The sequence below is a fragment of the Cryptomeria japonica genome, chromosome 11, assembly GCF_030272615.1.
Source record: "Cryptomeria japonica chromosome 11, Sugi_1.0, whole genome shotgun sequence".
Taxonomy (NCBI): domain Eukaryota; kingdom Viridiplantae; phylum Streptophyta; class Pinopsida; order Cupressales; family Cupressaceae; genus Cryptomeria; species Cryptomeria japonica.
Window position 1 is genome coordinate 246,555,572 of NC_081415.1, and position 26,017 is coordinate 246,581,588.

Sequence of the window (26,017 nt, forward strand, 5' to 3'; positions counted from 1 at the left end):
AAAGAATTCAAAAAAATTGGATTTATTGTCTTCTAAAATCTTTGATATATTTGGAGGAGTAAAAATGAAGAAGTAATTGAAGGTAAAAGGAGTGTCTACATAATCTCATTGCATTTTCATTTTTCTCTCTATTTTTTAGGAGCTGATGGTTTTTAAGATGCTAAAAGAAAGTTTCTACAAACTACTTGATAATGGGCTAATTATGGTACATAAGGATGAAGTAAAATAGGTTGAGTGGTGGATAGACTTAGATATATGTGGTGGGAAATTGATGGAAGTGATGATGAGGAGGAGAAAGTTGAATACATGCATATCCATGTCTTGAATCTACCTAGTAATATTTTCCAAAAGTAAAAGATTTATGTGGAGATTAAGCTTGATATTCATTATAATTGGGGAAATACAAAAAAGAAGCTCTATGCATGGAGATAGAACAAGACCCTTGTTGCAACAAAGGTGATAATGTTGCTCCTATTGACACTTATGATACTAATAATTGTGAAACAAGAATGACATCAAATGTTGTTGGGAATAATTGGTTTATGTTATTTGTAATGGACATGGTATTTAACACTTAGGCAATTTGATTATGTGATGTGTAAAGATAGGTTATGTAACTGCTATTAGATTGTCTCCTAGGCTATTCCTTTATTGGGCTTGTGGATTCTAGTTTATGTTTTCTCACTTTTGATTCAATTTTTGTATTAGAACTATAGTTTGTAAGGCTTGTTAGGCTCATAAATACTGTAACATTTTAGTATACTATTTTTCAATATAGAAAAATTAAATACGAGTGTGAGATGTTCTTAGCTCTTGAAAATAGATGGAATATGATTGGTAATGACTTGCACAATCAATTCCTCATGGTGTAGAAAATTAAAGTGATGTGTTGGCCATCCTTGAACTTTGCAAGGACCTAGATTCTTGTGAGGGTTGATTTTGCGATTTAGTATCAATCTCACATCATGTGGAGTTGATCACAAGAGCATAATTATGATTTGGCTAATGTAGAATATTGGGATCTTGTTCCCTTTAATTCTTGCTTGTTATTAATATGTAAGAATTGATGGCATTTAGAATTGATTTGGGGAGATTGTAGAATTGTAAGGGTTCATGTTCTCCCCTATCAAAACCCTTATAACCAACTTTATGGCCTTGGGAAAGTGTTGGCAAACAAACATTCTCCCCAATCAACATCCTTATGAGCAACCTAATGGTCTTGGGATGGTTTTGGCAAATCCCAAGTATGCAAGTGATTTAGATGTAAATTTTGATGCAAGTTATATTTATTTTAATTGTCCAAATCCAAATATTCTCAAAATGCTCCTTATAACTGATTATGATATTTAAAATATCCCCTAATATGTTTTAAGTGTACACATCAAATGAATGTCTTTATATAACACATAATGAATACTAACATAAACATATACAATAAACATATAGAAGTTGATGACTCCTAATGGTTAGTGGAAAGGGTAAGAGTCAACAACGAGAGTGAGAGAGGGAAACCGAAAAGAAAAACCTCTTCGCTATAATACCCTCCATGAGAAAAAGAGGGAAAACCTCATCTCAATACGGGAGGAATTGGGCGACAAAAATTTCCGGGGTAAAGAAAAACATTATAGATCTTGGAATCTCCTTTTATTCCTTGAATGCAATCACTGTGGCTTGCTGTAACGGTATGTTAATGCCGCTTTTGATTACAAACTTCTGCTCATTCTGGATCTCATAACCTTAATGAATATGCCTTCCATAACGATCAATCGCCATTACAAATTGTACTGCTCCAAGCATCTCTATTTTATCTGCAATCATGTCATTGGCATCATCTCGAGCCAGCAAAACCCATTTGTCTCTAAAGTTTCTTGTTACAGCTATGATTCTCCCTTCTTCTCAGTCGCACCTAAACTCCAGATTTCACGATACTTGTACAGCTTCCATGGATATAAACTTTGACGCTATAAACCAGGAACTCATTTGTACGAGAGTTAAAGCCTATGGATATAAACTGGATTCATGCATTAATACGAAGTCCTTCGCTCAGGGAAAGCAAACCCACGGTCACATGCTTGTAAGCGGCGTTGTGATTGATGCGTATTTGGGTACGAAACTCATAAACCTTTATGCCAACTGCGGTGCTTTCATGGATGCTCGTCTGGTTTTCAATAAATTAAAAAAAAAAAGGAATCCCATTTTGTGGAATTCCATGATTAAAGGATACATTTTGCAGGAATATTGTGAAGAGGGTTTTGCACTGTACGATGAAATGCAGAGTATGGGTATGCAGCCTGACAATTTTACTTTTCCTTTTGTTCTCAAGGCCTGCGGGAGCCTGATTGATTTAAAACGAGGTAAGGAAGTTCACAGCAAGATAGTTAAAATGGGTTTAGATTATAATGTTTATGTAGGTAGTGCTTTGGTAGACATGTATGCAAAATGTCAGAGTTTGAAAGACGCGCGCCAAATATTTGATAAAATGTCTGAAAGAAACGTTGTGTCCTGGACTGCTATGATTTCTGGGTATGCGCAGAATGAACAGGGTGATGAGGCTTTGACTTTGTTTCGGGAGATGCAAGCAGAGCGTGTGGAAACGAATTTAGTCACAATTGTGAGTGTTCTCCCTGCAGCCGCAGTGTTTGGAAGGGGGACTCTGCAACAGGGTAGAGAGATTCATGGTTATGTAATTAGGAACGAGCTTGACTCACAGCTTACAGTGTTGAATGCTCTTTTGGATATGTATGCTAAAAGTGGAAATACACAATGTGCACGCCATGTGTTTGACAAAATGTTTGAAAGAAATGTTGTGTCATGGACTGCTATGATTTCTGGGTATGCGCAGAATGAACAGAGCGAGGAGGCTTTGAGTTTGTTTAGGAAGATGCAGATAGAGCGCGTGGAAACCAATTCAGTCACAATTGTGAGTGTTCTCCCTGCAGTCGCGGTGTCTGGAATAGGGACTCTGCAACAGGGTAGGGAGATCCATGGTTATGTAATTCGGAACGAGTTTGACTCTCAGCTTAATGTGTCAAATGCTCTTTTGGACATGTATGCTAAATGTGGGAGCATACAATGTGCAGGCCGTGTGTTTGACAAAATGTCTCAAAGAAATGTGGTTTCGTATAATGCAATGCTTGCAGGATATGTGCAGAATGGGTATGCTGATAAAGCCTTAAAGATTTTCCATCAAATGTCTTTGGAGGATGTCGAATGTGATTCAGTCACTATAACAAGCATTCTCCGTGCATGTGCTTGTTTAACAGCTTTAGAACAGGGCAAGGACATTCATAACTATACCATAAAGAAGGGATTCGGTTCAAGTGTTTCTGTGGGGAATGCCCTGATAGATATGTATTCCAAAGGTGGTGGCATAGACTATGCACGAAATGTTTTTGATGAAATGGCTGAAAGAAATGTGATCTCATGGACTGCAATTATTGCTGGCTATGGTTTGCATGGGCAAGGAAAAGATGCTCTGAAACTCTTCGATACAATGCAACAAATTGGGCTAGAGCCAAACCATATTACCTTTGTTGCAGTTTTATCTGCTTGCAGTCATGCAGGTTTAGTGGATAAAGGCCAGGAGTACTTTGGATCCATGAGCTGTGATTATAAGATTGCACCCCGAGTTGAACACTATGCATGCATGGTTGACCTTCTTGGCCGTGCTGGACGACTGGAGGAGGCATATGACATCATAAAAAATATGCCAATGGCACCTGATGCTGCAGTGTGGGGAGCCTTGCTTGGTGCCTGTACAGTCTATTCCAATACAGAACTAGGAAGGTTAGCAGCAGAACAAGTTATTGAATTAATGCCAATAAATTCTGGTTTCTATGTTTTGCTTTCTCATATCTATGCTAAGGCTGGCAAATGGGATGACGTTGCAAAGGTGAGAACACTGATGAAAGAGAGTGGGGTTAAAAAAAGTCCTGGACGCAGTTGGATTGCAATTAAGAACAATGTCCACACATTTGTTGCCGGAGATCGATCACACCCTGAGTCTGAAATGATCTATGCAGTATTAGAAAGCTTATCAAAACAGATTAAAGACATAGGATATACCCCTGATATTCAATCTGTTTTGCACGATCTAGGAGAGGATGAAAAGGAATGTGCCCTCACAAACCACAGTGAGAAGCTAGCTATTGCCTTTGGGCTTATCAAAACTAGCCCTGAGACAACTATTAGGGTAGCCAAAAACCTTAGGGTGTGTTGTGACTGTCATATTGCAATAAAGTTCATTTCAATCGTAGTTGGGAGAGAAATCATTGTGAGGGATACAAACCGTTTCCATCATTTTAAGGATGGCCATTGTTCTTGTGGGGATTATTGGTAATGTTGGTTTCAAAGTGCAATAGCCAAATTTAAATGTAACGTTAAATTTGTAATCTATGTCAGAGCATTCATTTTCAAAATTCTAAGTGTTAAGATTTATGTGCTGCTATGGGTTTGCAGATCAAGTAGGTGGAGAAAACTCTCAATGTATCTGCACCGAGAACTATAATGTAAGGTGAACTTGCATGTCAGTTGATATATATGCAATTCTTAACGTCATGTATTTGTCCACAGAGAACCAATAATAATAGCTTGGATCATGGTATATGTTTTTATTTGTTTTATGTGATTTATTAGATAGATCATTAGATTGTGTGTGTTTTAACTAATTTTCATTTTATTATATTGTCTTGTGTGTTGTGATTAACTTATTTATATTTTGTTTGTGTATTTTCATGTATTTTGCTTATTGTTTTTAGTTTAGTTCAGATTTAGAGAACTTATAAGTTGTCCTTGTTCATCAAGACCTCTCCACAAGTTCATATTGTAAAAAGATGAATTCATTTTTCGGCTCTAATCTTGAGTTTGACATTCAAACACTTTTATTGTCATTTCAAAGACTATGTTCTTCTCTCATACTTAGGAGTGTTGCATTACAATCTTGTTGCCATCAATTTTAATCGTCTAAGATCTCTAGAAAGTTTTGTATCTTTCTACCCCTCGATTTTAACAACAATCAATCACAAAACAATTTTATCAATTTTATGTGAGCTTCTAAACTTTTTATTCCTTTACTCTTACCTTGATCAACCTATATTCGATGTATTATGAATATTTTGTACAAGTTTCAAACAACCTTCTGAAATAGATGTCCATCTCAGAGCATATTGCGACCTATAGGCAACACTAGTGAGACCCAACACATGTCTTATATGTGCACTCTTTTATATTTGTAACAACCATATTTACAATTGTAATTAATTTTCAAATCATTAGAATGGTGGACTATATATATATATATATACTTTGTTTTACAAACTTATATGGCTCATCTACTTTTTGTTATGTTTTTATGATAGTGCATTTATATACATATTATATCACCTAAACTTTGTGTGAGCTTGCAAATTGCCAAACATTTACATATCTATTGATTTTTTTTCTTCTAAGTAAATTTTCTTCACCGTCCTAAATTGTTTTGTTTTCATATGTTGATATATCCTTAGGGTAGCAATAATATGATTAAAATTTTCTTCACCGTCCTAAATTGTTTTGTTTTCATATGTTGATATATGCTTAGGGTAGCTATAATATGATTAAAATTTTGCCCATTTGTTTTTTATTAGTAAAGCAACATTAACTAGGGTGTTGACCTTTAACATAGTCAAAAACTATCAACAGAAAACAAACAACATCAAGAGAGATGATGTTGGCAAAAAGAACAACAACCCAAAGGTGGATAGTAACAAACACAGTCAGGTAGGCAAGGAATTCTATCCAATAGGAGAACAAAAAGACCCCACTCAAGAGGGGGAAGAGCCACCCAAACCCCAATGAGGGGGGTTTGGGGCAGGGGAGAAGACTTCCCCTTTCGTCTGCGAGCAACCACAGTTCAGGCGATGTTGTCATTAGGTCCAGAGAGATCAACCAGAAGGGACCACGCAGGGTTACAAACATAGGTGTCAACATAGTGCTGCAACAGAAAAGCAAGAGGCTGCTGAAGAGAAACATCAGGTTGTGACGAAACAACAGTAGTAGATGCAGATCCAGGAGCAGGGGCTCGTGGTTGCAAAATAGGAGAAGCAAAAGAGGGGACCTCAGGAGATGATGCCACAAAAGGAGCAACATGAGCATCAGTAGCTGTGAGGGGCACAACATCGACATCATCCTCATGAGAGGAGCCTGCAGACGCATAGTCAAGAGAATTGACTGTTAAGTGGTTAGCAGTAGCATTCTTCTACCAGGTAGAAGCACCTTTGTGGTGTGAAATAGAGTAGTCTGAAGCAAGATGACTGGTAGAGAAGCATCTCCTGCAATGGAAGGGGAGGCCCTCAAAATCCAACAATTGAGTCCAAGGCCTATCCTACACCATAAGAACTACAATTCCCAGGAGAGGGGAGGATATGTCAATGTCCACAAGAATGTAGACAAAGGTAGTGTGGTCCATTGAGGATGTAGCTTCATCGACCTTCAGGAAATGACCAATAGAGTTACCGATAGCCTCATAACAAGAATGCTCCCAAAAATGAAGAGGGAGATTGATGAGCCTGACCCAAACTAGATGCACATTAAGTGGTTCAGTGAGAGGGTTAAAAGAAGTTGTCCAAGGCTTAACAGAGAGGGAGTGCACTCCCCAAGCCCACAACATGCCCAAAACCAAATCCCTATCAGCGGAAGAAGTGAAGGAAGCGACAAAAAAACCTTTGGCACAAGGGAAAAGCTCAATATTGTGAGCAACCAAAGGTCGCCAAGAGTCACTTACCCAGTGATGAAGGTCCAGTAGAGAAGGCCAGAGCCTAGAGAATCTGCACACAAGAGCACAATGTTGGTAGAACCCAATGTTGTCCACAAACTACCACAAGGGAGGATTTAGCATAGGGAAGAGAACGAACCCCATTCGAGGGTTGGGCAGAAATTTGGCCACACAAGAAAAGATACGTTTGCCAACAGGTTTGGGCAAAGAACCAACAACATCAACAACAATCGACAAAGCCGCATCCTTGGAGGCCAAAAAGGTGACAACATCAGTACCCACAACCGAAGAACCGGGAGGCGTGGGTGTTGCACCAGGAAAAACCCTATTGGGAACATGGGAGGCCTTAGCAACAACCACCTAAGGAGCATCAGACCAAACATCAGCAACAACATCGAACATGTCGTGCATCATAGGAGTAGAAGCCCCCACGCGAGGAGGAAGGGGACGAAAGTCCGAAGACGAGGGAATGCCCTAGACATCCACAACAGATAACATCGCAAAAGCAAAAACCACCGTCGGACCAGAGGCATCGACAACAACGTTCAAATGGAGAGAGGTGAGAGAGTCGTTGGGGAGAAGCGGGAGAGCCATTTTTATTATCATCAATTATAGAAAGCATAAACTAGAATTTTGCCCATTTGTTACTTGCATTAAACAATTGTGTTTACATATTCATTTGGACATCAAAAGGAACTTGTTGCTTGATGACTTTTGAATTTAGACTTTGAGTAGTAAATATGTTTTATTTTAAATTTCTCTTGAAGTGTTATAATTGTGAACATTCGTTGTTCATTAGAAAATATATTTTTGGCATATTTTATATATTAGCTTGTATCATAAGATGCATTACATAGTTGTCATATCATTTAGAATTAAACAAAGTCTACCCTCTAAATCCTATATTTAAAACAAAGAGTTTGCATTAGTGAAGAATCATTTAGGGAAAAAGCATTTAGTGAAACTTTGTATCTAAATATCATATATTACATTCATATATAATTATATTTATTTAGTTAAATATTTCATTAGAAGATATTATTAGATCATAAAATTTTCAAAATGATTGTGGGAAATGAGATCCTAATCTTAGGCATGTAAAATAAGATCTCAAATCTCCATGGCATATCATTAGAGTCACAAGTAAGTTCAGCGACAGTCCTAGTACGAGAGCTTAACACTTGTGGTTTATGATTCCTTTGTTGCAATGGATTTTCAAGATTGTTAAGTGTGTGTAAATGGACTAGGTTAAATGATAACCTTAAGCATAAACAGTGAAATACAAAACTAAAAACCAACATTGTAGGCCAAATATGAAAATGAGATACTTAAAAGAGCCTATAGCTACTGTATACACCTAAAAATGGTCTGAAGATAATTAATTAAATAAGAAATTATTTAATTAATCCCCCATCCTAATTTAATTGAATTCATTAGCAATTTGATTAAATTCTCCCATTCATCTACTTATTAATAAATCTAAGGATTTATTTAATAGGGTCATTTGAATAGTTCCCTTTGATTAATTAATTTCCCCCCATTTAATCAATTCTTCTAATCCCGTAATTAATTAAAACAAATCAATTTATGAGTTGTTGAAAATTAATTAGTCTTTTCCTATTATTTGAATTTTTAAATTCAAATTACCCACATGCCTCCTAACTTCTAACCACCTAACCTAATCATCCCTCTAACCTAAAACATTCCACCTAACCTTGGGTTTAACTAACCCTATCCAATCTTGCACATCCTAACCTCCTATGGTGTGGATATTCTCCCTTTGAGACACATGACACTTTGGCCACATGTCTCCTCTCTTGGACACTTGCCCTCTTATGAGAAAGGCTCCTTAACACTTGTCACCACAAAGATGACAAGTGTCCCTTCCTCCAACCTCTTCTCCAACCTCCTCCAATTTCACCCTTGATATCTTAAGATTCAATCTTGATCGTTGATTCCTACCACCTCACCCCTGGCCTTGGAAATCCTATGAAGATCTCCCATTTTGGAGCACAAAGGATCCCATCTCATTATCAATTTATGCATTGTTACTATAGGCATATCCATTCTAGCATATCCATTTGAGCATTGTTATTATAGGCAATAGCATCTTAGATCTAGCTGAATTTGATCATTTTTTAGCATAGTTGTTGAATCATGTAGCTTAATCAATCTCTTGTCTAGCTTAATTGCATCATCATCATAGCTTAATCATGCATATCATTAGCTTAATTATACTATTGGATCAATCTAGCATAATCAATCTCATCTAGCTTGCATATCAATATCATTTCAAATCCTCCGTCTAGGTGTTGTCAAGTCACTGGGATTGCTTATCTAGATCTGAGAGAAAATCCACACTCACATCTCTTAGGAGGCAATAGGTTGCTTTGTCATGGTTTATCTTTCATTTTCTTTTAATTTGATAACCATGCTTGTAATGATCTATTGAGTGTTTGTGTTGCAGCTGCAGGTACCACACTTCATAGGCACGACATTTTTGGTGCCCATCGTGGGGCCGAAAATCTCATTTTGGGCCTCTTAGCATCATCAAATTTTTAATCTAGTAGGTTTCTGGTCGAGCCTGATTCAGAATCTCGTACGAGTTCCTTTGTAGTATCGTATGAGTTTCTTTGCATACTCGTAGGAGCATGTGAGAATTCTCGTATGAGTAGGTGAGAATACTCGTATAAAATTTTTCTTATGTGTTTTCAAAACATTACATTTTAAGGTTTTCATGCTTCAATTTGGCTATTACTAATGCTAATCCTGGTCTGTTTGTGAAATTTTCTAGCAACCTAGCTAGTTTTTGCAGGACGATTGTTGAAGATTACACTTGTCAAAGCTTCATCTCATCAAAACAAACATTACTACTAATGTATCTGTTTTGCAGGTTGCCTAAGGAGAACTCAACCAAACTTTGTGTCTTCTTTAAGTTTTCTAGGCACTTATTTTGCTAATGGTAAATGAACATCTTGTTTTCTATGTTTGAGAAGTTGTCTAAAAGGTAGGAGAGTATGCTCTTGTCCATTTGGACAATCAGAAATCCCGACCCTTGAAGCGCTTCTATGTTTGAGATTTGATTAGCTTTAGCGGGTCTGTCACAGTGGGAAAAAGTAATCACCCTGTGAGAACGACCCAAGTGAGTACGGCTAGACCTAAGCTTTCCAACTCACTCTAAAAAATAGGCCTCTTGGGATTAAAGTCTAAGAGGATGGGATTATTTGAGTTTTCTCTTTTGAGATCTCTCATATCCTACATTTAGTAGGGCCTCATGGTCTCAATCACACTTGCGTGACTACTTCTTGTTTCGGTACCTTGTTGGGCTATAGGCCTCAATCGCGCTTGCACAACTGCAAGGGGTAATTTCAAATGGAAACCCTTACTACGAACCCTAAGATAGAAGCTACTCGATTCACCTCCGAAAGGGGGATAATCTTTGTGCAAGAGAGATAGTAACTCTCCCAAGACACTTGCCATATTGTGCCCCCATTAGTGTTTGGAGTCGGATAATACGACATTGAGAATCCATTGCGTGAGACTCAACGATTGTATTTTGATTAGCTATTGGGTGTGTACCTAAGTTTGCAAGCAAATATTTTTTCTCTTAGCCAACTTCCTTAGGATTTAGCGTGTTGTGCTTGAGATCACTTATCATATCACGTGTTTGTTGTGTCTACATCCCTGAAACAAAAAATCAGACATGTAAAACTAGAAAACAGAAGCAAAACATCAAACTTCAATGATCAAAAATTTGTCCAAATAAAAATTTTGTCTTTGTTCTGTCCTCAGTTGTACGAGTTTTCTAGTTTGTCATACGAAAAATCTAGTTTATCATCTGGTCCAATGAGAATTGTCATACAAGTCAGTTTAGCAAAGGATTTTTTGTTATCTTTTGTCATCTGGTTCTGTGAGAAAGCTCATACGAGTTTATACCTTTTTCGTGCGAGATTTCTAGTTTATTGTATGGGCCTATCTAAATTGTCGTACGAATTTCTGTCTCTGTCAATCTAGAGTTGTCTTCTTGCATGTCTTTTTCAGATATGTCATATTTGATTGGTCAATTTACAGTGAGCATAAACACCTAATACCTGTCATTTTGTGCTTAGATTGTCTCCTTGGTTTGCTTGGTCAAGTTATCTTCTGTCAAATCGGATTCTAGAAGTAGACACCTCAAGATTTTCAAATATTCACCTTCAACAAGTTCAAGATCTAAACATCTCAAAGTGCATTATTACCCTCTTTGATAAACTAATCACTCAAAACATAGTTTCTCATCGGGATCTATCATCCTCTATCATGGAACTACAACGTTTGGTCAGGACAACCTTGTCCCACATCGTAGGATATATTGTTCCTATTGGACTTGGATTTATCAAAATCATCATCATTGCACTCCAAAACCGAAGATCAAAAAAACTTGAAAACTTTTAAACACTTGAATTATCTCTTCGTGTCATATCACTCTATCATATCCACATTGACAATTGATCATTTATCGAAACAACTTTTAGACAACCGAATCCTTGCACAATATCTAACACACATGTATGCCCATTTTAACTAGAGCACAAAGACGGAAGATCACAAAAATGGAAATCGAAACATTTGAAATAGCTGAAGATCATAGCAACATGGAATACCAAAGCAAAATACAAGAAGAAGACATAACAAGCCAACATATCAGAGAAATCAAACAAGTCCAAAATCAAAAGGCAATTATGTCAAAACCTCACAAGGATTCAAATACATCTCCAATGAAAGGTGGCTCTTTTATGCAACTCTTAAAGAGATCCCTAAGGGATTTTGCTGAGGAAGATCAGAATCGCGCACCTATGTATAGCAATCCATAAGCAAATTGACTCTCTAAAGACATATATTCCTACACCTCTTGAAATCTTGCAAGAACCTTCCATAGCATCCTCGCCAAACAATATACCCATCAAACCTATTTCAAAGGATCATATTCAAAGCCCATCTCCTTCATATCCAAGCACTGATTCCTTGCAACATCCCCATAATGCTCATTTGCAAATTGAAGTCCTCATTCATAAAACGCTCGTTAAACGTGGCCTAATAGATGGACGAGTTGGCTTAAACATTTGTTCATTGAGTCTTGTCCTTGCTCTAGGTTATTCTGAAGAGGCAGTTGATCCCCAGAAAAAGATCACATTCAAAGCATATGATGAAGAAGAGCATTCCTCTAAAGGAATTGTGATATTACCCATAAGAGTGGGACCTTTGCAGAAAGATACAACATGCCAAGTTCTAGACTTGGACTTACCATACAACATACTCTTGGGGAGACCATGGATACATGACATACAAGCTATTCCATCAACATGTCATCAGTGCCTGAAATTTCCATACAATGGGCAGGAAATCACGATCTCTACAGATTCAAATCTATTTTAGTACTGTAGTAATCTCAAACCAGTTCAAGAGGTCATTGTTCCTCATAAAAGAGAGACATCATCTTCAAGAACACAATCCAAGGAACAATCATTTGCATCAATTTTGTCAAGCATGGAAAAACAAATGCAGTTAAGAGATCGAAGGAACGAAGAATATTCACTATCATGGAAAAACAAACAAGAGCAATTTGAAATTGAAAGGGAAGAAGAAGATGTAGGTGTCGATGTAGTTCATGCGTATGTAGGGCAAATGTTAGGAACTAGAATACTTGAATCAGAATCACATTCGGCTGACTTGGACTTAATCAAGGACAATCAAGAGCTACTTGGGAAAGGTCATTTTGATGAGAGTATCGTTCTAGACATTGAAATACATATTGAAAGCTCTGACATCTCTATCATGGCCCCTAACATTTTTTAAACATCTCAACCTGATGACCCCCTACCTCTAATCCACCTTGAACCTATGGACTGGGAAAATGAAAGACATGCCACCATTGATACCTTTCTTAAGGACCATGCCATATCCTTATATCTTAATGAAATTGAACCCACAACAACTTTCACTAGGGATTTCGCTAACGTATCTTCGAGTCAAGTGGGTGTCAAATCTCCTGGTCGCAAAAGTGAAAATCAAGAAAACAATATTAGGTCTACTGCTGAAAACCATTTATTGACAACATTAGATCAGGAAAAAGTAAAAAGAAAGGATACATCTAACGGTGAAAACCTCCTCGAGGCACCGAAAGATGGGAGATTTGACACCTTACTCAAATACTATCAAGAGAGGTCATCTATGCTGATAGAACCAACAGAGGCAGTTACCATTGGCACAATTGATCTACATCCAACAATCTCTCTATCAAAACATGTACATAAATATTTGGAACTCTTCAAAAGAAGGCAAACCAAAAGATGGTCATATGCAGACATTCTAGGGTTCGATCCAGATCATATAATACATCATCCGAATATCAATCCAGGAGTAGGCATCAATAATTGAACACAACATGGATTAGGAACAAGCATTCTATTCATCACATCACAAGGTATACAATTCCAAAAGCGTACAAATTAAGTTTTCCATGCACCAACAATACAATAGAGTATGAAGTTTTGGTTACAGGTATCAAAATGGCTATAGAATGGAACATTACACAACTTCAAGTCTTTGGAGACTCTCAGCTCATCATCAATCAAATCAATGATGATTATCAAACAAATGATGAAAAGTTAATGCCTTATAAGAAGATGGTTGATGATGTCAAAAAATATTTTGTAGAAATAACTTTTCAGAAAATTCCAAGGAATGACAACAAAGCAGCAGACACCATGGCAACACTTGCTTCTCTCCTTTAGACATAGGAAAATCAAGAGTGTTACGAATTCCTGGTGGAAGAGTTATTTTACCCTACACATTATTGTCCTGATTCCCAAACTATTTGTCACCTTGTTGGACATGATTCCTCCCGCTATGGCCAAACTTACACATACCTAAAAGATAATATCCTCCCTCCCAACTTATCAAATAATCAAAAGATAAACTTTATCTACCAATCCTCCCATTATACTCTTTTCGCGGATACCCTTTTTAAACGAGGTCTAGATGGTACTCTTTTAAGATGTCTCGAACAAGAAGAATCTGAGAAGGCCTTAAATGAAGTCCATAACAACATTTGTGGCACTCATTCAAGTGGTCTTACCCTTTCAAAAAAAATCCTATGCTTGGGCTATTATTGGCCAACTATGGAACGAGATTCTTTTCAGATAGCTAAAACATGCAAACAATGTCAGATCCATGGAAATTTAATTCATGCACCAACACAAGAACTTCACGCTTTACTCTCTTGTCTATGGATCAAAAGTAATACTGCCAATAGAAGTAGAGATACCTTCTCTGTGAGTATCATTAAAAGGGCTTATCCCAGATGAAGAACAATGAGTATCTACGTTCCAAGAGTTAGAATTGATTCATGAATGAAGACAAAATGCCTTTGATCATTTGAAGGTATATCAACAAAGAATGTGTCGCAATTACAATCACAAGGTCATACCACGAGCATTTCAAGTTGTAGAACTATTACTTAAAAAAAATCCATGCAACCAAGCAGATCAAGAAAAGAAAGGGAAGTTTGAACCAAACTGGTTAGGTCTGTTTGTGGTCACAACAGTATTTGGGTCAGGAGCATATCAACTATCAACACAGGATAGGGATCAACTCGAGGAACCCATCAATAGCATGCATCTGAAGAAGTTTTATGTCTGAAAAAGTAGAAAAATCCCAAAACAGTGCAAAAAGCAGAAAGTCCAAAAACAGTGAAAATGCAAAAAATCCAAAAACAATGCAAAAAGTAGAAAATCCAAAAACGGCGAACAAGCAGAAAATCCAAAAACAGTGAAAAAGCAGAAAATCCAAAAAATAGTGAAAAATCAGAAAATACAAAAACAACAAAAACATTGAAAAATAAGCAAAAAAATCACATATGAGAAAAAGTGCAATAAAAATAGATGGTGAAAACCTGGCAAACAGGCGCTATTTGTCAGCTAGCTCTTCCATCTATTAGTTCCTGCATCCTTCCGCTTGCATTCATTCATTTTCCATCAGCATTGTTCATATCCATAATAAACCTTTGTACATACGTAGGCATCATAGCGGATTTCTCACCATGATTTGGATCATTGGGTATATCATAATGACTTTGTTTCTAGGCTTGGGGCAAAATCTTGCAATTGGCTAGGGGTAACATTTTCGATCATTTTATGCTTAATCAAACATGAAGAACAACAATTAGACAACACTTGGCAAGTGAAACCAAGACACATCCAATGTTGAACACGAGATCAAATTGTCAACCATCAAACTATCACATGTCAGTCTAAGCACATCACACACTTTTCAATGGATGATATCTTTTGGATAATGATTTTAACATGATTGTTCAACTTTTCTATCTTGATTTTTGCTATCATGATTTCAGAGTGACTCCATGATGTCTCTGACTAGACGAACAAGGAAGGAACATGATATTTTTCTTGTCTATTATCTGTAAATTAATCATTAATATGTGCAAATTTGTCTCAGGACATGATCATCGAAGTATCACCAAAGACATTTTCGATTTGCATATAGAAATGGTTAATACTGCTTGTTTTACGCAAGCAACACTCAGGTCATTTTGGTTCAATTATACCTCGATGCTTGTGCTAACTTGCAATATCAAAATCTAGGAATATAGTGCTCAGGTTATCATGGTTTAATTATACCATCAATGTTTGCACTCACTTCCCACATTTTAAAAACAAAAGCTCAATGATGACAAAACACAATAACCCAGTAGCTCTGCATTTGCATTTACATTTAGCTTGCATTTCATTCTTGCATGGGATCCCACAAACTCATCTTATCCAAGGTTAAATCTATCGTAGGAATCATCAAGGTATCATCATAAGTGTATACACAATTAGAATGATGACTCATTTCATCTCTCTCCAGATATTGTCGACCCAACGCAAATCTTATGTTACCCCCTCAACAAAACCAACATCAACATATTTGAATCTTCCTGCAACCTGATATCAACAAAATGTCAGTTCTTTATCCAATCAACCTTATCAATTCTACCAATCGATCACATCTAAATCTATTATATCGTGTCTTATACAGGATGTATCTTTCTTGGAACCAGACGTTTTGATCAAGTCTTATACAGGATATATCGTTCCTGAAACCATACACTTTGATCATCTTTGTCTTATACAGGAGGTGTCATTCTTGAAACCAAACTAAATCTCGATCTTCTCGATCTAATCAATCAAGCTTTATCAAACATCACATCGAGAACTGCATCATCGTGATCAAATAACTCGCACTTTCATCAACCACAGTTGCAGAAATCAAATCATTTCTAATTGATAAATCAATTTCGCAAAAATTTAGACACTCCAAAAGTCATTTATCTCAATTGATCTCCCAAGGGGGCATCATCGTACCGCAATTTATCAATCAATGTCTGGGGCATCCTATCGAACCAATATCATCATCAAAATGAGATTATTCTTTGAATCAACGCGTCATCACACCTCGCTTCAAAGAGGGGCAAAATGTATACATCTAAAAATGGTCTGAAGATAATTAATTAAATAAGCAATTATTTAATTAATCCCCCTTCCTAATTCATTAGCAATTTGATTAAATTCTCCCATTCATCTACTTATTAATAAATCTAAGGATTTATTTAATAGGTTCATTTCAATAGTTCCCTTTGATTAATTAATCCTCCCCCCATCTAATCAATTCTTCTAATCCCCTAATTAATTAAAACAAATCAATTTATGAGTTGTTGAAAATTAATTAGTCTTTTCCTATTATTTGAATATTTAAATTCAAATTACCTACATGCCTCCTAACTTCTAACCACCTAACCTAACCATCCCTCTAACCTAACCCATTCCACCTAACCTTAGGTTTAACTAACCCTATTCTATCTTGCATATCCTAACCTCCTTATCCTAACCTTCTATGGTGTGGATAATCTCCCCTTGAGACACATGGCATTTTGGCCACATGTCTCCTCTCTTGAACACTTTCCCTCTTATGAGCAAGGCTCGTTGACACTTGTCACCACAGAGATGACAAGTGTCCCTTCCTCCAACCTCTTCTCCAACCTCCTCCAATTTCACCCTTGATATCTTCAGATTCAATCTTGACCGTTTATTCCTGCCACCTCACCCCTGGCCTTGGAAATCCTATAAATATCTCCCATTTTGGAGCACAAAGGATCCCATCTCATTATCAATGTATGCATTGTTACTATAGGCACATCCATTCTAGCATATACATTTGAGCATTGTTATTATAGGCAATAGCATCTTAGATCTAGCTTAATTTGATCATTTTCTAGCATAATTGTTGAATCATGTAGAGCTTAATCAATCTCTTTTCTAGCTTAACTGCATCATCATCATAGCTTAATCATACATATCATTAGCTTAATTAGACTCTTGGATCAATCTAGCATAATCAATCTCATCTAGCTTGCATATCATTATCATTTCAAATCCTCCGTCTAGGTGTAGTCAAGTCACTAGGATTGCTTATCCAGATCTGAGAGCAAATCCACACTCTTATCTCTTAGGAGGTGATAGGTCACTTTGTCATGGTTTATCTTTAATTTGCTTTTAATTTGCTAACCATGCTTGTAATGATCTATTGAGTGTTTGTGTTGCAGCTGCAGGTACCACACTTCACAGGAACAACAATTACAATCTAGAGCTAAAAGTGCCAAGAATGGGTGTTGCGCACCTTGGTCTCGTAGGTGTCCAAACTAACAAAATGGGGCAAAAATGTAGTAGGGGGTCCTATAGGCCTACCTCCCAAAAATCTAGCCAAAAAGTCTTAAACATGCATGTTGGGCACCCTAGTCTTAGGGTTTCCACTTGTTTGAAATCTAGAACTATCTATCTCAGTTTTCTCTACGCACTTGTGATTATCATTAGAGATCCAAAAGGGTAGAGATCATAATTGCTTGTATAGAAGTTGTGAATATAAGCTTTTAGCAGGCACAAACCTTCACTTGCTTAGCTTACTGTTTTGTGAATAAATGCATCCATGCTAATCTTAATTATGATGCACATTGTAAACTTGATTGCATCATTGGTCTATTTTCTTTCGTGACTGCATTTGTTTAACATATTTTTGAGATTGAATCGCTTGGTTATAGAGAACTGAGACCTACCTTGCATACCCTTTTGGTGGTATCACAAGTGGGTCTATAGAACCTCATCTTTCAGTTTTACTAAATGGAATCCATTTGCTATTGTCCAATAGTTGGTCTACAACCCAATATGGAATCAATCTAGTAAAATGAATAGTAATTACTTGAGTCTTGAATCATTGCAAGTGAGAAATGAATCTTTGTTTGAATTATCGACTCTATGCTCTTTGGGTAAGGGAATTAATTCTGAGAAGATTTGTCTTAATTTATTATGTTTTTTTGTCTTCCACTTCATTTTGTACTTAATCTAATGTTCCAGTTTGTATGCAAAGTCTGGTTTGTGTTAGGAGTTTAGATAAATCTATTACTAGCAGTAAAATGACTTAAATTTATATTACCCTGATGGTTGTTAAATTTGTTTGTCAATAGTAGTGAGATTAATGAATCAATGAGATACCAGGGTGTTTGTACTAGAGAGTTAATAAAAATCCATTTTATTATGTCGAGTAAGGGTGGTGAATATTGACTGCATATTATAGCATTTATATTATGAATCCTTGGCCAAGGTGTCGCTGCAACTAGCATGCGACCATCAATTCACTTGAACCAGATACACCACTAGCTAGAGAGTCATACGAGTTAGAGGGTACCTATAGTGTATGACCAGCTAGACTATGTAGGTTCAAAACACCAAGCTCAAATGGCTTTTAATGGTATTGTTCTATCCTTAGTTTTTACCCTCATGAAGGGTCAGACCCTTCCAATAGGAAAAGGCACGAGAGCCTTTAAGTCTATGGTTGGGCATAAAAGCCCTTGATGATGCTCTCCCTCTCCCATGTTATGCTGATATTTGCATATGTTATCAACAAGTTGTTTGTTACTATGTAATCTCTAAACTCTTCTCTTTCTTATAATTGAAAATGAATATATTCGTTTTGCCATTTAGTTTCTCTTTATGATGAAATAGTTAGTTAGCTAATTAATTGTCTCTTCTTAGTTGAAATTGAATGTTAGTTGTAAAATCTTTCACTAAATGTTTTATTAGTTTATTGTTTTTTCGTTTAAGTAAAATAGTTGTTATAGACCACATGCTCTAATGAGCATAACCTGTCAAGAGAATCTATATCATGTCAACACTCTAATCTAGAATCAAGAGCTCACAATGGCATTTAAGAATCAACATCTCCAATCACACGAAGATAACCACCTCCCGACAACAAAAATCTCACTTATAAAAACTCTCGCTATAGTGTGACATTGAACTATTCATGGTATTATGATAAGAACTCTACAAGTCCAATGGAGACACCCTAATTATTTATCTAGTAATCTATAGACTTAAAGACTCAAACACTAGATGCACCTTAACTAGATGTGCCAATCTACAATAATTAGTTAGGTTCATAGACATCATAGATAAAATCTATAAAATGTTACCAACAACATCACACTAAACAGTTGCAACTTACAACTACAAACACCTTATCGCCATCAAATTTCCCTCTTCTTTGAAAATCTTGTGGCTGCCATCATAATTAGGGCACGAAACAAACCTCACATCTCCACTATTAACATTGTCTTCGTAATCACCAGCTAATAGAATGTTGGTAACTGATGGAACCCCTCCTTGTGTTTCTTCTTCTCCAACAAAGTTAGTCCTAGCCTAAGGAGGCCTGAAGACTTTCTACTCTTTCCAATAACCAGAATGGGGATTCAAATCCACCTTTACTCTCAATTACCTGCCTCACTTTTTTATCATCAAAAGCCATCAAATCTATGATTCTCACAGTGGATTCTTACATAGGGGGCACCCCTGAATTCAACAAGCTGATCAAAACTAGAATTGCATCTTCTATAATTTCAACCATAGTTTGTAATATCCACAATCAACACATGTAAAGCCTTTGGTTGTGCACACCATGCCCTTCAACCTTGGCAGCAACAACAACTTTCATTTCTAACATTTAGTCCATGTCATTGTCAAATTCCAACATACTAAGGAATTAATCAATAATTGAATCAATGGCATCATCTAAATGATCCAAAAGCCTCTTTCGAGCAGCCATAATTCCACACAAAGACAAATTTGAATTAAGATGAACAATTCCCACTTCAATGTGCCTCTTTACTACTTAGAAGCACCCAACTCTGGGATCCAACATCCAGTCATCTTCAATCTCTATTCAATTTCTTCATAGTTTCTCCTTGGTTGTATCCACTTTTAGGTAGGGGAAAACTCTTATTAATCACTATCACATATGTTTAATTACAACAACATATATATAGATGCATATCTACATGAACTGGAAAGTCTCTCAAGAAGAAATGAAGAGACAACTGGGAGGGAAAAGAAATATAGAAGCTAAATGCTCCAACAATTGGACTTCACACCCAACAATCTCCTACTTGAATTCCAACCCATATAGCTTCGAACAATGACATTCTTTGTGTTTCCTTTCTTAACATCACATTGTAACCAACCCTAGAGAAGATTTGAATTTCACTAAAGACTATTCAACAACACTTCGAATGAGTCTTATCCAAATTCTGTCTTAATCAAAAAATTCTAACAACTGAACATCTTCTCTTACTACTTTACTAGGCACAAACTCACCCATGAATTCACAATTAGGAACACTACTTTCTGTAGATTCAAAATACACTCCTCCTTCATCCACAAAAAAACCCTTAAACACATACATGACGCGATCACCTACTCCTATGCTTCCTTTATCTGCAACCTTGAACAGAGCATCTAGAAGCTCGTCATCTTCCTCTGCTAACCCACAAAGAATCATTCCATCTGTAAGAATATACCACAAGTTGTCAACTTTGTCAAATTTTGCAATCTTCGTCTGATATGAACATAATTTCTTTGCAATTCTCCATTCCATGGACCATAGAGTTGTCTCAATATTTGAAACATTAATGTTATCCATAATGTGCAAAACATTATCGTCAAAACTTTGCTCCAGGTGGTTCCATTCCCCATTCAACGCCTTGAGCCTCAAAAACAAAGGATCCACCTTGCTCTCAAACTGCCTATCAAACATCATCTTAGATTCAAGCCGCTTCTTAATACCCGCCATCGCTCATGCAATCATAATGTTCCAGGAGACCACGCCAAGATGCAACATTTTCTCAAATATATTGTGCCCTTCGTATGCACTCCCACATTCTGCATACATGTGTATAATGTCAATTTCTACTACATCTCCACTCTAGACTTTTTCAAACCCTTGTTGTCGCTCTCTCGAGGGCAACATAGAGCTCAACACATTGTTGTCCATAACATGCTTGTCTTCTCTCGTGGACTCGTTGTTGCCATCTTCGTTGGACCTCTTAGAACGAACAATAGTTTCCAAACATAGAGCAGGGATTTCGTTCTACCTAAAAGACTCTTCTAGTTATGATTGGATCTCCTTATAGCACAAAAGCCAACATTTTCACAACAAATCATGACGTAGAGAAAAATAAGAAATTCATGCAGACAAGCCATAAAGACATAAACTTACAAACACTAGTCCTTAACCGTCATGCGCTCCTTAGATCTCACAAGCTCTAATAACAATTGTTAAATAATTAGACAAATTGAAAACTCACACATCACACACAAACATAAATATTTAACGTGGTACACTAATTTGATTATATCCAAAAAAAAAAAAAAAAACCTTTAATCTTTGTTATTCATTACCGCTTACATACATAAAAATCATACATAAAAATTTACCCTCACATATATACAATAACCTTCTTACATAAATAGAGATTGTCACTTCTATCTTTGGATGAAGGGACAAAGAACAACTCACATGGGTTGGCTCCACAAAGATGAAACTGATTTTTTTTAATTAAAAGGTTAGTATTTCTGAGTAGTACAATATTTAGATGTCAATTTGGACTCACCTGACGCTCCACATGGACCCTGGAAGGTAGAATTCGCCACTACGGTCCCTATCCCCTAATGGGAAACTCAACCTTCAGCTTGCTATTTTAGGTGCCATTAGACTTTTATCTTTAATGATGATAAAATGGTTTCACTTGATTGAATTCATCAAATTAATTTTTTAATCCCCTTCTGCATTGGTCCAGAGGAGCCCAGTGCAGAAGGAATTTGAATACAGCACTTCAGATGCCCACATTAGAGTAATTTACCGCTACATGAAAGACATGGTAGAAGTTGGAACGTCCCTTATTTTAACCAGTATGATAGTGCAGCAGCTGATTCTACACTCTAATCATTTCGAATGCTATTGAGTATTCGATTACTGACCTAGATAATGGTTAATATGCTTTCTTTGACTATCAATGGTACTTTCTTAATATTCATCGCTTATTGTGCTTTGCCAGTCTTATTTATTTTGTCTGCAACCATGTCATTGGCATTACCTCTAGCCAGAAAAACCCATTTGTCTCTAAAGTCTCTGGTTACAGCCACGGCTTCTTCTTCACAAATGCACTTAAACTACCTGTTTCTTTGTATTTCTACAGTCTCCAAGGACATAAACTCTCACACTATAACCCAGGAACTGATTTCTTCGAGAGTTGAAGCCTATGGCTATATACTGGATTCATGCATTAATGAGAAGGCCTTGGCTCAGGGAAAGCAAATCCACAGTCATATGCTTGTAAGCGGCATAGTGATTAATGCATTTTTGGGTACGAAACTCATAAACCTTTATGCCAATTGCGGTGCTTTCATGCATGCGCGTCTGATATTTGATAAATTAAAAACCAAAAGGAATCCCATTTTGTGGAATTCCATGATTAAGGAATACGTTTTACAGGATTTTTGTGAAGAGGGTTTTGCATTATATGATGAAATGCAGAAGATGGGTTTGCAGCCTGACAAGTTTACTTTTCCTTTTGTTCTTAAGGCGTGCGGCAGCCTGGTTGATTTAAAACGAGGCAAGGAAGTTCATAGCAATATAATTAGAATTGGCTTAAATAATAATGTTTATGTGGATAGTGCTTTGGTAGACATGTATGCAAAATGCCAGAGTTTTGGAGATGCACGCCGTGTATTTGACAAAATGACTGAAAGAAATGTTGTGTCCTGGACTGCCATGATTTCTGGCTACGCACAGAATGAAAAGGGTGAGGAGGCTTTGAGTTTGTTTCGGAAGATGCAGATGCAGTGTGTGGAAACCAATCCAATTACAATTGTGAGTGTTCTCCCTGCAACCGCAGTGTTTGGAATAGAGTTTCTGAAACAGGGTAGGGAGATCCATGGTTATGTAATTAGGAACGAGTTTGACTCACAGCCCTCTGTGTCAAATGCTCTTTTAGATATGTACGCTAAATGTGGAAGTATAGAATGTGCACGCCATGTGTTTGACAAAATGTGTCAAAGAGATGTGGTTTCTTATAATGCTATGCTTGCAGGGTACATGCAGAATGGCTGTGCTGATAAAGCCTTGAAAATTTTCCATCAAATGCCTTTCGAGGATGTGGGGTGTGATTCAGTCACTATCACAAGTGTGCTCCGTGCATGTGCTTGTTTGACATCTCTAGAACAGGGCATGGGCAATCATAACTACGCCACAAAGAAGGGATTCGTTTCAAGTGTTTCTGTGGGTAATGCCCTGATAGACATGTATGCCAAATGTGGTAGCATAGACTATGCAAGAAATGTTTTTGATGAAATGGCTGAAAGGAATGCGATCTCATGGACTGCAATTATTGCTGGCTATGGTTTGCATGGACAAGGAGAAGAGGCTCTTAAACTCTTTGATACAATGCAACAAATTGGGCCAGAGCCAAACCATATAACCTTCGTTGCAGTTTTATCTGCTTGCAGTCATGCAGGTTTAGTAGATAAAGGGCAGCAGTACTTTGGATGCATGAGCCATGATTATGAGGCTGCACCCCGAGTTGAACACTATGCATGTATGGTTGACCTTCTTGGCCGTGCTGGGCGACTGGAGGAGGCATATGACATTATAAAAAATATGCCTATAGCACCTGATGCTGCAGTGTGGGGAGCCTTGCTTGGTGCCTGTAGAATATATTGCAATACAAAACTAGGAAAGCTAGCTGCAGAAAAAGTTATTGAATTAATGCCAAGAAATGCTGGCTTCTATGTTTTGCTTTCTAATATCTATGCCAAGACTGGCAAGTGGGATGAAGTTGCAAAGGTGAGAAAACTAATGAAAGAGAATGGGATAATAAAAAGCCCTGGACACAGCTGGATTACAATTAAGGACACTGTCCACACATTTGTTGTTGGAGATCGATCCCACCCTGAGACTGCAATGATCTATGCAGTATTAGAAAGTTTGTCAAAACAGATTAAAGACATAGGATATACCCCTGATATTCATTCTGTTCTGCACGATCTAGGACAGGATGAAAAAGAATGTGCACTCACCAACCACAGTGAGAAGCTAGCTATTGCTTTTGGGCTTATCAAAACTTGCCCTGGGACAACTATCAGGATAGCAAAAAACCTAAGGGTGTGTTGTGATTGTCATACTGCAATAAAGTTCATTTCGATAGTAGTTGGGAGAGAAATCATTGTGAGGGATGCAAACCGTTTTCATCATTTTAAGAATGGGCACTGTTCTTGTGGGGATTATTGGTAATGGTGATTACAAAGTGCAATAGCCAAATGTTAAAATGACATCAAGTTTATAATCTATGTGAGATGTACTCATATTCCAAACACAAGTGTTCAGATTTCTGTGCTGCAATGGCTCTGCAATGCAAGTGGGTAGAGGAAGCTCAAAATATATCTACGCTGGGAATTATAAGGTAACATATACTTGCATGTCAATTAATTCATCTGCAATTTATAACCTCAAGTATTTGTTCACATACAGCCAATAATAATATCTCATCAAGCTAAGTGATGTCATTAACATTGGCTTGGATAATAGTGCAGTTACTCTCTTTTTGGTATCCATCCACTACAAGTTAGACTCACCTTGGGCTACTGAATTGGCAGAACCGGCTTATTAATGAGCTACCAAATTAACAGGAATTGGCTTGTTAATGCATTCTATGCAAAACCCTGCTAAAGTCCCAAAGGTTGGGGGAGTTCTTTTAAGTAGACAATAATTCCAATAGTAACATTTGACTACAGCTAAAAGGATAAGAATATATATCATTCTCATAATTGTTTTTGACACAGAAAACTGAAGAGAACCTTCAAAAGTATTGGAGATGTTTTGAACCTGCAAATGCATATTCATCCAGGATATTCTCATCAAATCGAAGTGGGAATCGATTAGATATGAGATGTTGAGTCAAGGACAGTGTAGGTAAAGCTAAGCTGGACCAGCAGGGTCAAGGAAAATCACTTGGTTAAGAAGGTGACTGGTGACATGGAAACATGAAACTGGCATACAAACCATTGTGTTATTGTGCAAGCAAGGTTGTAAACATGTCAACGGGTGTCTAAAGGGATCAGAAGCATCTCAAGAGTCTCAGCAGCAAGTTACAAACTTCTACCCTAAGTGTGAAGGTGAGAATGACAAATTTGCCGATTGTTACAAGTTGCTAAAGTGTCAAATACCGCCAAAAACACAAAAGGCGTAGTGAATACACAAACATTTGGTTTGTTGGAAGTGAAGATGCGAATATGTGGACAAAGAGTGGAATTTGAAGAGTTTTGGCATTTGAATTTTCTCTTTTGCTGTTTTTTTGTTCCACTTTAGTGCCATGACAGGGTAGAGGAATAGCATATATTGTGTAGAGACAAAGTTAGAAAGATTGGCTCATTTTCTGTGTTCAAAGTGTGATTATAAGTGAAATGAAGTAGGGTTTCTGATTGCAAGGCTTGATAGCAGGTGTAAAAGAGTTTGCACACATTGTAATTGCTCTAATTAGCCTTTTAGGCACTATATCATCTATATGATTGACTGAGATAATGAGAGGAGGAGCAAAATCCTCGTTCCTGCTCGAGTTTTCACCCTCTTATCTTGTTGTTGCAGTCATGTGTGTATGTTTCTTACAATTTTACATTATGTTTTTATAATTCCATTGAGTTTTCACTTTCAGCATATGGAACACATGGTACTGTAATCTGCATGCTCATTAAGGTGTTAAGACAATTTTAAAGATTGTAGAAAAGGTTGACATTGAGATATATGTACATTGGTGATCATAAGGAGACTATCTCTTATGTCTAGGGA

General features: G+C 37.0%; 1 protein-coding gene across 1 annotated transcript; it reads left to right on the forward strand.

Moving 5' to 3' along the window:
* The first annotated feature begins 1,475 nt into the window (after nucleotides 1-1,475).
* LOC131040127 (uncharacterized) lies at nucleotides 1,476-25,794 on the forward strand. The gene is made up of 4 exons (XM_057972985.2): nucleotides 1,476-4,335; nucleotides 5,625-5,757; nucleotides 21,975-22,055; nucleotides 22,160-25,794. Exons 1-4 carry the CDS (start codon nucleotides 1,817-1,819, stop codon nucleotides 24,464-24,466), a joined length of 5,040 nt encoding a protein of 1,679 aa, XP_057828968.1. The 5' UTR covers nucleotides 1,476-1,816; the 3' UTR covers nucleotides 24,467-25,794.
* The last annotated feature ends 223 nt before the right edge of the window (nucleotides 25,795-26,017 follow it).

What these genes read in the sequence shown, in the direction of transcription:
- LOC131040127 (XM_057972985.2), top strand. Translation starts at nt 1,817, where the DNA reads ATGTCATTGGCATCATCTCGAGCCAGCAAAACCCATTTGTCTCTAAAG. An exon ending in TGTTCTTGTGGGGATTATTG is followed by an intron (nt 4,336 to 5,624) that starts GTAATGTTGGTT and finishes GTTTTTTATTAG; the next exon opens with TAAAGCAACATTAACTAGGG. An exon ending in ACCGCTACATGAAAGACATG is followed by an intron (nt 22,056 to 22,159) that starts GTAGAAGTTGGA and finishes TTACTGACCTAG; the next exon opens with ATAATGGTTAATATGCTTTC.